Raw genomic sequence first — 14,204 nt, forward strand, 5'->3', positions numbered from 1 at the left:
TCTGTTGATTGGAGGCTGCTGAACTACAACAAAAAGACGAATACCTCTAATGAACAGCCAGAAAAATCAAAATGCATCAAAAGATTTTTATGTAAAAAAAGAAACATTTTATATAACTTAGCATACAATAGCAGTTAGTTCTTCCTGTACTTAAACGGGAGAACCTAGTCTCATGTGTTCATCTTCTTCTCCAGAAAGCAGTCTTATCCTCTCTCTCAGTTTTTCTATTTCTTCCTCTTGCTGTCTCACCTTCTGTTGTAGGTTAGAAATAACCTGGAAATGAGAGTCAGTTTACTTCAGTTATAGACAGGCAAGGATAAAACCTTAGTAACCTCCGTGAGTTGTGTTCGCAGTCCACTACAGCCACACGACTATTATGTGTATTTGATACTACAACTTAATCCACAAACAAAAAAGCATGGCAAGGAAAGGGAAAATTTATAAAGATTCTGCACAGCTGATGAAAAGCTTCAAAAGCTTTTCTGATCTATAAAAACACCTCAAGCTGTATGTAAATCAACTTTACAGTGTTCATAAAGTTACCTATAATTAATGACCATTTATCTCATTGCAAAGGCACCAGAAACATTAATACAGTGGCCTAAATACTGTAATCAGAAAATAAATAAATAGTCTCAATCACACACTCCTCTTAAGTTAAAGACAAAGCAACAACCCCCCCCCCCCCCAAATACAGGCAGGGAAAACAAAGGACATCTTTTTATATTTCTTTATCCTGTAAAGGTTGAGGTTACTGGCATAACTTACATGTTCTGTGCTATGAAACAGTTCGCTTTCACGAAGCTGAGCAGCAGTGGGTCTTTCTGTCGATCTCTGACTGGTGAGGAGTTTAACGTACTTGGCTTGAATAGGCCATTTTTTGTAGAAAGTATGAGGAATATGTCCATTCCTTAAATGTGTAAGAACTTCTGTTCTTTCCATTTCTGTTCCAAATGGTTGGAAGAGTTCTAGCAGGATAACACCCATACTGTACATGTCTGACTGGTAGTGGAGTGAAGAAAAAGTTCTAGATAAGTGCTATTTTTAATTACTAGATTTTTCTCATTTAAAGATCACGACATGAAAGTTTCACAACAATGAAGTTTCATATAATATGAAAAGTATCATGACACTACTAAAGGGACACATTCAAATCTATATCAATTCCTCAAGATGATCTTAGAAACACAAATAATATTTGCATTAGTAGCAAATGAGAAGGCAAAGCTGAAATCCATGTTTCAACAAAACCAGGAGTAACAGTAGGAGGAATATTTATGTAATTACCAAATATGTATTTCCCTACTGAAAGGCTTGTTTTATTCCTATTATCTATCATCATTTTTTAATAGAAAAAAACCCCACAACTCCCTACCTTGAAATCATAGTGAGATCCTTGCAATTGTTCTGGTGAGGCATAGAGGCAAGTCCCCACTCCTGAAGTATGCGTCAATCCTTTAAAAAGGCAATTTCAACTTAATTGGCTAGTGTTACATTGTTACCATTTCACTTAAGAATTTGATATTTAATTGTTTTAATATCATAGAAACTTAAATACTGAAACCTTTCCCCCCCCGCCCTTACCATTTATCCTTTCTGTCTTAAACCAGTGGTCTGCATCATCCCAAAGAATGTCTTTGCAGGCTAATCCAAAGTCTCCTATTTTTACTTGATGATCTGATCCATGTAGAAAGATATTTCTGGGCTACAAAACAAGACATAGTATAAAATTTAAAATATATCTGTATAAAGAATTATGAAATTTCAGCTGTTTCAAAGTCTCTAAAAGCCAGTGTTTCACAGGTATAAGATAATAATTTAACACTTCTATCAGTGAGAGAGAAAAAAATAGTCATTGCTGATAGCAAATTATGTGTTAGCAACACCATTTGGACAGAAAGACCACATATGAAGGATCTAGAAAAAAGGAAGAAAAGCAAAACAGGAAAAACAAAGATTTAGTGGAAACATAAAGTACTTTTGGGTTTTTTTTCAGCAGAAAACGGGAAATTTGCAGTAACAGGTTGCCCAGAGAAGCTGTGGATGCACCTGGATCCCAAGGCCAGGTTGGATGGGGCTTTGGGCAACCTGTTCTGGTGGAGGATGTCTCTGCCCATGGCAGGGGATGGAACTGCATGGGCTTTGAGGTCCCTTCCAACCCAAACCAGTCTGGGATTCTGTGGTTCTATGTATCCTGCTCCCCGCCTTAAACTAATGGACTTGAAAACCAAGAAAGTGAACGTGAAACATCTATATATGCTTCGCATTTAAGCCAGCCAGGAAGTCGAAACTATTATTATGATTAGAGTTCCAAACAAACTTCACAGGAACACAGAAAGAGCATCCTATTCTAATCATTCAGTGTTATTTAAGTTTGCTCTTCGTCTCTTGTAATAGGAATGAAACCAAAACTTTTCCTTCAGTCACTAACGTCACATACAATTTCAGTCCCTTAGAGAAGACAGCAACCATTTTGAAAGACAGCAATTATTTGCAACTGGTTTATTTTTTTTAAGAAAGCCAGTAACTATAACTTGAACGTATTTTCAAAAGCTAACATATGCTGTTAGCAAATTGAGGGGTAGTCAAGGGGCTTTGCTTATTTTTATAATTACCAAAAGAAAATATGTATTTATTTATTTTTAAGCTAATTAGGTAATTTAGGTTCTACCCTGGTTAAGGAAAGACCAAGACAAAACAAAGCCAAGCTGACCATCCCTGTTTAGAACAAGAAAATGAATTCACAAAGGAGAAAACATTTCCAGAACCTCATCATAATTCTCCCATAATGCAAGTTATCTTTGTTTTCTTCAACCTCAAGTGGTAATTCGAAGAACTTACTTTAATGTCTCGATGCATCACTCCCATGCTATGGATATAGCATACTCCTTCTAATAACTCTTGAAAAATTTTCATTGTCCAATGGACATCCACAAGATGATATGGACCTTAAAACAATTTAAAATCTAGATTATTTCAGCTAACTTTACTGAATTATTTAATACCATCTCATTGTTTTTACTATTTCCCACATTATTATTTTATTAAACTACATTGTCTTCCTACTCTAATGATCCAGATCTAACACATCTGTTGCCACTTTGAACATTCACCATTTACTCCTACTTGGGTTTCTGTTTCTGAATGTCTAACTTACAACAGCATTCACCTTTCCTCTCCCGTTGCCTGTGAAAATGTGTGAAAACGGTGTTTTGCAAGGTCAAACACCCGAATAATTCTGTCATTCCTTGACCAGGAATGTCACCTTTTAGCTTATGAAAGCTAAAAAGACTATGATTACAGGAGAGATTAGCGGAAGTCAGCTGATAGTTAGCTGGTAAACCTTACTCTGTGACTGAAGAGAACAACAGGTTTATCTTAATAGTGATTAAAACTCAGATTAAACATTAATCATATAGTTTATGTCTTACAATCTGTTAAGCATATGCTTTTTTTATACAACCACCCCAGAGAAAGGAACGTGTCTCTAATGCTTTAAGAGCATTAGACTTGTTCTTCCAAATGTCAACAATTACTGAAGACAGCTTGGTATCAAGGCGTGAGAATTCCTCTGGCCACTCAAGCAAAGTAAATGTTAGATTCTTTAGACCAATGACAAATTAGCCTGCGTAGAAGCTTTGATTCTTAAGAAACTTAGAAGCTTTTAAGTATGTTGCAACCTGTCTGGAACAAGAGATGTATTTATATTTTCCACAGCAGATAAATTAGCCTGTGAAGAGCTCTATTTTTATAGCAGCAATACTACCAAAACAAAATTTCAATTATTTAAACAGCTTACTGAGAAAAAGCAGATTGTTTTCCAAATAAGTACTATTACCCAGACACAGATCTCTCCAGGTAACAACTATGAATGTATGCCTGAGGCACTCTTTTTTTGAAGAGTTGTCTAAAACTCATGAACTTAAATCTTACCAACATCTATCATGCAAGGATTCAACACTAGATGGTATTTGATTAACTGAATAAAGAATCCAATTAAAAAGATCTATATGATAAGCTACTGAAGACAGTAATGAATCTTACTGGAAGCTTCCTCTGTTCTCTCATTGCATCTTTTATTACGGTCAACGATCCAATCCCACAAGGATATTTCACACAGTTGCATTTGTATATAAAGCATCAAATGATACTCCACCTAACAGAAAAATAATTGTCTGTGATTTTGCCACTGTAATATGAACATTATTTCCTTAGTTATTTTCTTTAAAATAAAAATAATATTCTAATAAAAACAAAATTTATTAAACTAAAAAAAGTTAGATACCAAAATTACATCAAATACAGTATTACTAATCTACTGTATTCGAGAAGCAGATGCAACAACACTATCTAGTTTTGGGATATTTTTTGCTTGTTACTCAAATTTTAACAATTATTATATGATAAAAGCTAACAAAACAGCCAGCTACATACCTTAACATTTAAATCAGAGTTTAAAAGCTTCTAGACAGAAACTGAACAGAGGTTCATTCTGGCTTAAGACAATAGTGTAAATTAACATAAAACAGCAAAAAACCTCAACCTCTTGGATACGGAATTTTATGATTTAACATGAATATGTAACGTCATATTCAGTTTCTGATAACGTACTGGTTCATTTGATAACCTGGACAATTCAAGCAAACGCCTTTAAAATCTTGGATTTCTTGCAAGAGGGAATTCCAAATGATAGCAAAAGCTTGAAGCATTCCAGAGCTGGCTGTGTTATACAAGTGGTACAAACGCCAACAAAGCTTTAGAAGCATAAGCAGAGTGGTGATTCCCTGCCCAAATCTGCTTCTCTTTTTCACATGTAATCCTACACTGTATAGGCACCACGTTATATACCTAGACCCTTTCAATAACATCTGAATTAGCCATCATTACTGAATGCTGAAGATTTTCAGGTTTGATGTGTGTATTTTTTAATGCAGGAGTAGTACTTTTTATACATGTAGGTACTTTGAAAGGACCCGAGATGACTAATACATGGAAACTTTCTTGTATGATGAGTTTTGCCAGTTCCTCCGGTCAGCTTCCTTGTAATGTGCTACCCACTTCAGTAAAAATTGTCTGCATTTTTGGCTGTAATCACAGTCTTTTCATTTTTTTAAAAATTTATCATTATAAATCATTCCTCAGTCTACCAAACTCTACTTTACAAGCCTCATTAAATTAGACAGCAGTTAAGTATATTTAAAGAGAACTGTATTTACCTCAAACTCTCCACAGAGAGCTACATCACTCTTGGAGCATTCTTCAGTGCAGGACTTAGTTCCAGTGCTAGCATCTTGATCCAGACTGGAATGAGATCCCAGTGCTGAATGATTTTTCTCATCAGTTGATCTACTGCTAACACTACTTACAGAGTCTTCTTGTAATTCTATCGATAATTCACATTTATTTTGTTTCATACACTCTTTACTATTGCTGTTTGTAAAATCATTCCTTAAGTCCATATTATGTGCTGATTCACTACCCAGATTCCTAAGACTGGTACTGTCACAGGACTTCTTTTCTTGTGAAGTAAGGTCAGCAAAGATAATTGAACTACCACTTTCCACACTCTGGACATGACAGTGATCACTGAAAAATAATAAAGTAGGGGAGAGAAATCAAAATATGTACAGTTTTATACCATTTATTGGTGATACGCCATTCTGAAAACTTTTTTTTCCCCCTCCAGTTCCAAACTGCATTCCAGAGTAAGAGTTCAGTTGCTTCCCCACATAAAACCTTAGGATTCCATAACTGGCAGTGGAGGCTGCAGCCTTTTTAATACCTTCCCCCAGCAGGGATTTCTGAGAGCTGACCCAGACAGCTCACAGATGCATACAGTCCTAGGTCAAAGTATGATGCCTCCATTCCTTTAAACTTAGGAAGTTACACTGTATTACTCACAGGACTCCATCTCCTTATTGAAAGGGCTAATCAATACTTCTGAGAAACAGAAGGCCCCATCACTCTAATAAGACTCCATAGTACTAATCAGTGTTGGCACAGAACTTTGGAAGTAAACTTGAAGCCCAGTACTACATTCAGGCACTCAGAAACAGAGATCCAAGGAAGGCAGAAGTATCCATTAATATTCTTCAGCTTACGCAACAAGAAGAGAAACAATGACAAGGACAATTAAGACTTTTTTTGGGTTATGATTTGGAAGCAAAAAGCACTTTTAATGTTACTTTAAAAAGCACCTTATGTTAAAGCCAAATAAATGTTATCATTGAGATTTATAATACTTACTTGCTATTCTCTTGCTCAAAAGATAATGGCTGCAGCTCCATTATTGTTTTATCTATTGGATGAAAAAATAAATACAGTATTTTACAAAACAAAGCATGCATATATTTACTATAAATTAATATTTAAGCTACAGCGTCTTACTGAATTTAACTTAATTACCTGTAGATATCTTTTTCTCTATTTCTGCTGCTGCAAAAGGTGCTTGTTAGTCTACTAAGAAGCAACCCTCAACTGTTTTTCATTTTTCTTTAAATGAAAATACATGTTGTACAAGGTCACTGAAAGGGTTGTACTGGGCTCTCTTAGACATTCACCTAGATTTCACCTTTAAGAAGTTAGTCTGTTCAAAATTAGGGCTTATAATGTATATGATAATACACAGTTAAAGAAGCAACTCCACAAGGCATCATCCTTTGCATCACTCTGCTGCTGTTTTGAAGACACTTGATATTTTGGAAATAATTTTCATTAAAATTGCATACTTATGTGAAAAAGCAGTTTGTTTTAGCACATAGAAGCAAATATGAAACACCAATCTCATAGGCCAAGGAAAACCATTAAGTACCACAGGACCTACCTATAGATCTACTTATGTACTTATATTATCACTATTAAATACTCGTGAAGTACTCCTAGCACTAAAAAGTTGCATCCTTCAAGAGTCTCAGTATCATCGGTTAAAAAGTCTTGGTTTTTTTACTATACTGTTACTTCCCATGCATTTTCTTTTCTTATAGCTGACCAGGCATCAAGTCACTGACTTGGAAAGCAATAAAGTCTCATAGAGCATAAGCAAACCTCCCACTACGAGAGGGTCAAAAGATTTAACTGCTACAGGCATTCTGGAAAAGGACAAGAAAGGAAGAGACCAATGGATATGGCTTACAAAGTGACCAAAGGACAAAGAGTGGGAAGAGTTGAGAACAGAGAAACTGAAAAGGAAAAAAAGGGGGCAGGGAAGAAGGTGTAAAATGAATATTATACAGACTCTCCTGCGGAAAGCAAAGTAAGAGGGAATCTTTTTTTCAGTTCTTTCAGTTTTTCTAAACTCTTTTACAGATAGGAAGAGAAGCATAATGGGAAATTTATTCTAGTTTTGCTACTACTCTTAGATTTCAAAACACGGTAGCAAATTTCTAGGGGTTTTTCTCCTATTCATCACTTTTCCCCCCAATATCTGAAATGGCTCATTCCCCAATATTCATTCTTCTCCTTGTCAACTCACTACTTTTTGCATTAAAAGGTTTTCATTGCATTCTACTGAACTTCACACAACTTTAAAATCCTCCTCATGTATTACCAGATGTGAAGCTAATAATTCCACAGTTCCAATTTCATCATTAAGTAACAGACAAGTTATTGGGCAAGAGACTGAAGTGCACAGAGGGACATGAAGACCTGGTGGTCACCTGTTGTTTGCTTTTTATTGGTTGCTTAAAGGAGGGAAAAAATAGTTATTTTCCCAGAGAAATAATACTGTCCTGCAAATAATAGTACAGAGGTTATAAGCAGGATGCAAGCAAGAATTACACAATACACTGTACTTTCCTTTTGGGCGTACTGTTTGAACTTGTTCCATCCAAGCAGTGTGATAGCCCACAATATTAGGATGCTGCAGCCCAGCCAGCACTTTAACTTCTCGTAGCACCTAAAAATACCAAAAAGAAACAGTATGACTGTCCTTTATTCTGAGTGCTTAGTAAACCCAAAAGATAACAAAAAATAACAGTTTCTGACAGAAAGAACAGATAAAATTACTACAGTAATGGAGAAAATTTGGAAGCTTTAAAACAAATTATGATTTTCACAGTTGCAGAAATGATCAAATTCAAGTTAATAATATGCTGCTTTTAATGGACTTAAATATCTCTCAGTTACTTTTTTTTACTAGGTATTGATAGGGTCAAATCTTTAGAAACTTAGAATGCATAAAAAACATTACTAATGTTTTTTGTGTTTTGGGAAATATTAACTGCATTACTAAATTAAATCAGAATCAGCTAGAGCAGCCAGGGAGTTTAAATAGAGATGAAACACAGGAAAAAATAATACCTTCATGCAATCTCTTCTTGTAGCCTTCTTAATGTTAATTTTTTTAATCGCATAGAATTGACCATCTAACTTGTTTCTGACCTGAAAACAATTGCAATAGGACAAAATTAGATGTTAATGTGTTTAGATTAATGCATTATTACATCCTTTAGAACCAACTATTTTCTAAAAATTAACTTCTGCGCTCCATTCAGGTAACCTCTCGCACATATCAGAGACTGAAGCTGGGATTAGGCCCCAGCTGTCTAAGATAAGGACACTCTACTTTTGCTTTCTTTCAGGACTGCAAACATCTAATCCAATCTTTGTGAAACACATAGCTTTACAGCCATCTTTCCACCAACAAAAAAGTGCTGATAGGTCCTGGTAACTGCTTAAACAGGTTCTCAATAAATCTGTGAGACCACAACTGTCATTTACATATGGCACATACCACATGTACCAACCTTAGGCTGGCCATATGCTACAAGTATTTAATAAAATTCAACGTTGGGTTGGACAGTGTACATTCATATTAAGGCTGCTTTTTTTTGAGCAGCCACAACTGGAACATTGCGGTGTGCTGACTAATCAATTTCTGTGGCTGTCACTATATAACAATACTTCACATGAGAAATAACAAGTTTTCATTCAGTTTAAAAGGGTCAAAATACACAACGTAAAACATCTGATACATTCTGCTTCCAACAAACAGAAAACAGAAACCACAGCTAGGCATTTTTTGAAATGAAATGCCAACATGCTTCACATGTGCAGGTTTGCACCTGTTCTATTGGAAAATTAATATTTTTGGTTTTCCATGAGAAAAATAAACAAAACAGCCAAAACAGTAACTCTAAATTTCAAAGAAAAGCTAGATATAAACTGACCAATTATAAATGGAAGGTAAAGAATACCTTGTATACTTTACCATATCCTCCTTTTCCTAGCCTTGCAACCTCATCAAATTCATTCAAGTATCGTGATGTCTGCGCTTCAAACAGAACTTCTTTTTCCCTAATCAAAAAAGTTAGGCTGCATTAAAATAGATTACAACTTATAAGTAAAGTATTATATAGGTTACATGCGTACACAATCTACACATACTATTTATGTTATGAAAAGAAGAAAATATTTGACATTACCATAGTGAATACTGAAAACCAGCAGAGTGCAACAGCATGCACGTGTGCTACAAATCCACACTCGGCGTTAACATAAGCATTAAGATGATTTCTTAAGTTTATGCCTGATAAATCTTGTTTACCTGAATGGTGACATTAACTGTGAGAGCTGTACTGAAGAAGGAATTTTCACCAGATTGTTTTAAAAGTTTGGAGAAATTTTCACTTTTTTTTTTTCTATGTTTCAGAGCCAAAATATGAAACACAATATTAATTAAATTCAGAGTGTAGGACAGAACTTTAGGGAGGGAATAAAGTTTAATATTTCTAAATGTGTTGAATACATACCCAATTGCATGAGAATCTCCATTATCAAGTTCCTGTGAAACAACAATATCCAACATAAAGACATGCCACACAGAATAACAGGTCTACCATGCCATTGGCATGGACAGCTTAATCAAAATAGGAACTACAACTATGTTCTCAGAAGAAAATGAGGTTACTGATAGCCATTGACGTTCTGCAGAGAGCTTCACCAAATTAAAGTATTATTATCCCACCAGTAATCTGCTGGAGAGATTACTGCCCTTTTACAGTTCTGCTGGCAAACAGGATAAAATGAGGGCTCTAAAATGTGCTTAAGACAAAATTAACTAGCTTAGTTCAAGCAGCGAGATAAGCAAACAAGTCTGATTCAGCCTGAAGCACATTATGCCGTATATGAATTATGCCCTCTGCTAATATAAATACCAGGATGTTAACATAATCAACTGGAACAGTTAGAAGTTGAAAATGGATCCGTCCATTGTCAAAAAAAGCTGCAGCAATACTTAAAACACCTTGCCTGCGTTTATAAATATTTTTAAAATTTTTTTTTATTATTATTTAATAAAGAACAAATTATTGCTGACTTCAAAAGCTTTGGTTTGTACCTATAGAACCAGAATATGCCATCCCAAACAGCTAAGGTAGGACAGGAGTACCATTTTGTATAATTACTGAAAAGATCCAATCCAATATTAAAAGAACCCCCAACCAAAAGCTTCTTTGGGTGCAATGATGTGTCAATTCCTTAACACAGAGGTTGCCAAAGAATTTTAACAAATCTTACCCCATTAAGTATTTGTCGATTAGCTGCTTTCATTAGTTCAGTAATAGCTCTATTATGCTGCAGTCTTACAGTACTAAATTCATCACAGAAGGCAAAAGGAGAGAGCAACCCTGTTCTTGTGAAAGCCTGACGAAGTACTGTACAAAGGAACAGAGAAAGGTCACATTAAATAAAGCCTGCCAATAAGACCATGTAAACAGCTGTTGTTTTTTAAATGAGAAACTTTATTTGAAATATAGTGCATCTGAAAAAATGAACAGTCACTCCTACTCTAATGCTTTCCCCCATAGTCTTAGCAATAAAAACTAATTACCTCCAAACTAGAGCTGCTCTGTGGGAATCCCTTTGCATAATACAGTTAATTGCCATGCCCTTCATGGTCACAACTGCATCTCCTCTTCTTCCTTATCTCAGCAGATGAATTATACAAACATCCACCCATTCACTTACTTGTTACCCTTGGACTAATTTTGATCAGTAAAGAGAAATTCAAAGCATGTTCACAATTATGAGAACATGTTTATAATAAAAGTGGTAATGTCAAGATTTTCTAATTCACGTACAAACTCACACATTTGTGCACATACTCATAGAAAAGAACAAAGTCACTCCCTTCCATCCCCCACAAAGCACCACATCCTTCTCAGCTGGAGTAAAACAACGCTGTGGCAGACAAAAAACTAGGAAATACTGGAGATGGGTGCAACTGAAGATGCTACAAAATGTACTTAAAAGTTTTAGGAGTTCCAAGGTCTTAAAACTAACTTGCTCATAAGAGTTTTTAAGATATTTCTTTGGTACCAGTATTTAAAAAAATTAGCTATTACTTTATCTTTTAAAGGAGGTAAAATTTATTGAAAGTGAACCTACAAGAAATCAGGAATTTTGCTACACAAGCCTACTCATCCTTGCCAACATCAAAATACCAGCCAAAACCACAAAACAGATATGATTACTGCAGTATGTTTTTCTTTCATTCATCAGGTTTATTCCACTTGGGAAACTGGTTTAAATTATACCAATGGAGGAACGTCATTTTCCATCGAAGTACACTGGGAAGCCAAGCAGCTACATACTTGGAAGATGCCCAGGTTGGGTTTTTTTGTTCCTCTCCAAAAAGGAGGAAATTTGGTTGGGATTTTTCCCCTGATACTATTATCTCTATCAAAATCAAAAATAAGACCCAGGGCCAAACATCCACATCAGACTTTAAGAACGAAAACATTACAGTTGTCTGCACTGTTGTTACCAGATGCTATAAATGGCTTCAACTTTAAGTATGAGCAATATATTAGATTTTATTTCCTACAATCATGTATAGTAAGGAGAAAAACCTTGGAGATTGTTTCTCAAATGCATTAAGTATGCACATAAATGAACAAAATACCTAAGATAAGTCATATACCAAAAAGACAGATTTCAAAAGAAACACTTCACACCTAAAAATGCGAGTTCTCTAAATTATATTGAAAGACTTTAAAATACAAAGTTTAAAGTAAGTAAACTTACAAAGCTATTTACTCTGATTTTCAGAGACCATAATTTTGAAAGATTTAGTGAAGACTATGCTACAGCTATTTCTTAATAAATATTTTTATTAAATTCCTCTTCTATCTGTGTTTTTAGATCAGACCTAACAGCTAGATAATTTACCCTGCTACCCTTCTCATGATGCAACTCACGTGATTTGGCTAGAACAGGACTGTCTGACCCTTGCATCTACAACAATATTCTGTTACTGTTTTTAAAAATAAGACAGGTCCTCATTCCCAATTAAGCTGATTCAGGGTAGTCATCCTCTCCTCAGAGCTACTCTCGACAAGATGAGACTGACAGCTTTGTAGTGATATTACACAGTAATTCTGCACGGAAGAATCTGGTACATATTGCAGTAAGGCAGTTTAAGAGACAGGAAAGAACTACTCTTACTAACTTCGGAACAAACACCTTGAATGCACAGGGTTGTGTGTGTACATGTGGCAGAGATGCTCCAGCAGCGACACAAGCAGCAGCTGGTTTTGGATGGTTGAAGTAAAATTCACAAACTTTTGCGACCCGTTGGCAACTCGCAGCTCCGCCGGCACATCCGATTCTGGAAAAGGACAGTCAGACGAATGAATTTAGGTCTCAGTATATGCCTATTTACCAAAACATCAGAACCACATACGAACCCACAGCTTCAACACAACCCTGGCTCACAAAAAGACAGCGCACGAGCTGCCACCGAGCGAGAAGCTTAAGACAGTAATTACGAACCCAATTATAATTAATTTTTATAAGTGCATATAAAAAAAAAGCTAACTGGAGAGGACGAGGCTGTCCCCGAGGGAGGGGGAGATCCCACGGCGGCCGCAGGGCAGGGGCCGGCCGCCAAGGGCCTGCCCGCTCTTGCATCACCGCCGCGGCTGCGCTTCCTCGAGGCGATGGGGAAGGAAGGGAAGGCGGATGGCGGCGGTTCTACCTTCCTTCCCACCCTGCCAACCGGGGAGAGCTGGGGTCCTCGCCGCCACCCGTGGGAAGGGGGGACCTCCCTGCTCCCCCACACTACCCCAGGGCCGCCCCCGCGCCCCGCTTACCGTCAAAGCGCGGCTCCGGGCTCTCCTCAGGAAACTCGATGGCTGGCGGCGGCGCTCGGAGGGCCGCGGCCCTCGGCGGGAGCCCGCCCCGCCACATGCCGGGCACTGGGGTCCCGGCCTTCGCTCCGGCCGGCGGGGCCTGCCCGACTCCTTGTGGGTGGCCGCGGGGGCCGAGCCAGCGTTTATGGCCGCTCTTTGAGCGCAGAACAATAAAACATTAACTGGAGGAATAAATGGGAGAGAGGTAAATACGGCCCGGAAGGCAGGGACGGGCGGGAAGGCTACGGCCGAGGAAGGGGCTCGTACCGAAGCTTCGCGGTGCAGAGCCGAGGCGTCCCCTCAAGCAGCGGGGCTGGCGGAGACCCCTTACTTCCGCGCGGGGCTGCGGCTCGCCGCATCGCCCGCCAAGCGCCCGGCGGGGCCCCCGGGCCCGCGCCGCCCCCTCAGCCCCGCGGGAGCCCCCTCGTCGCGGCGTCCTCGGCCCCTCGCCCCTGACTGGGGGTCGCCGAGCCCCCTCTAGCGGCTCCCGGCAGCGGCACAGGGGCGGTGCTGGTCCCCGTGTGACCCGGAGGAGCTCGCTTCTCCCCGCCGCCGCCGCCGCCGCCTCCTTTCCTCCCCCCGCCCGCTTGCCCGGCCGGCGCCGGGCCCCGGATGCAAGAGGCCGGCGGAGGGACGTCATTGTTCCCCGACGGGCTGTAACAGTAGGCGGAGCGGGCCGGGCTGAGGCGGGGGCTGCGGCGAGGGGGACCCGGCAGCGCCGAGTCAAGCGGGGCCGAGCCAGGTAATGGGGCTGGGGGGGAGAGTCGGGCCTGGCGGCGGCCTGGCAAAGCCCGGCAGCGCCGCGTGCGTCTCCCCGCCTGGAAATCAATGGGCCGGGGGGGAGGGGCCGGCCCGGGAGAAGGAAGGGAAAGCGACCGGCGGGAGCAGCCGGCTCTGCCCAGCCCAGCCCAGCCCGCCGGGGCGCCGGCCGGGCACTCGGCCGCTGCCCTCCTGGCTGGCGGGCAGCCGGAGGGGGTGGGACCCCCGGGCGGGGCGGGGCGCCGTCCCCAGCACGCGGCGGAGGGACCCAGCCCCGCCGCCGCCACCACCCCCTGGGCCGGCGGGACCGGCCCC

The 14,204-nt window shown here is 39.4% G+C and overlaps 2 protein-coding genes across 2 annotated transcripts in view; one reads left to right on the top strand and one right to left on the bottom strand.

Moving 5' to 3' along the window:
- On the bottom strand, positions 1-14,086 carry EIF2AK1 (eukaryotic translation initiation factor 2 alpha kinase 1). The gene is given in 15 exon segments (XM_054842923.1): positions 1-273; positions 769-1,002; positions 1,376-1,455; positions 1,585-1,705; positions 2,842-2,948; positions 4,045-4,156; positions 5,217-5,586; positions 6,247-6,298; positions 7,795-7,894; positions 8,299-8,379; positions 9,195-9,294; positions 9,750-9,781; positions 10,516-10,652; positions 12,449-12,607; positions 13,092-14,086. Coding segments are annotated over 15 exon segments (2,487 nt in total). The 5' UTR covers positions 13,771-14,086; the 3' UTR covers positions 1-150.
- Positions 13,748-14,204, top strand: part of USP42 (ubiquitin specific peptidase 42) — a 20,424-nt gene continuing 19,967 nt past the window's right edge. The window contains exon 1 of the mRNA XM_054842920.1: positions 13,748-13,872. The gene's annotated coding sequence lies outside the window, so the exon portion shown is untranslated. The remainder of the gene's footprint in view (positions 13,873-14,204) is intronic.

This window comes from Grus americana, chromosome 15 (genome assembly GCF_028858705.1).
Source record: "Grus americana isolate bGruAme1 chromosome 15, bGruAme1.mat, whole genome shotgun sequence".
In the NCBI taxonomy this organism is placed as follows: domain Eukaryota; kingdom Metazoa; phylum Chordata; class Aves; order Gruiformes; family Gruidae; genus Grus; species Grus americana.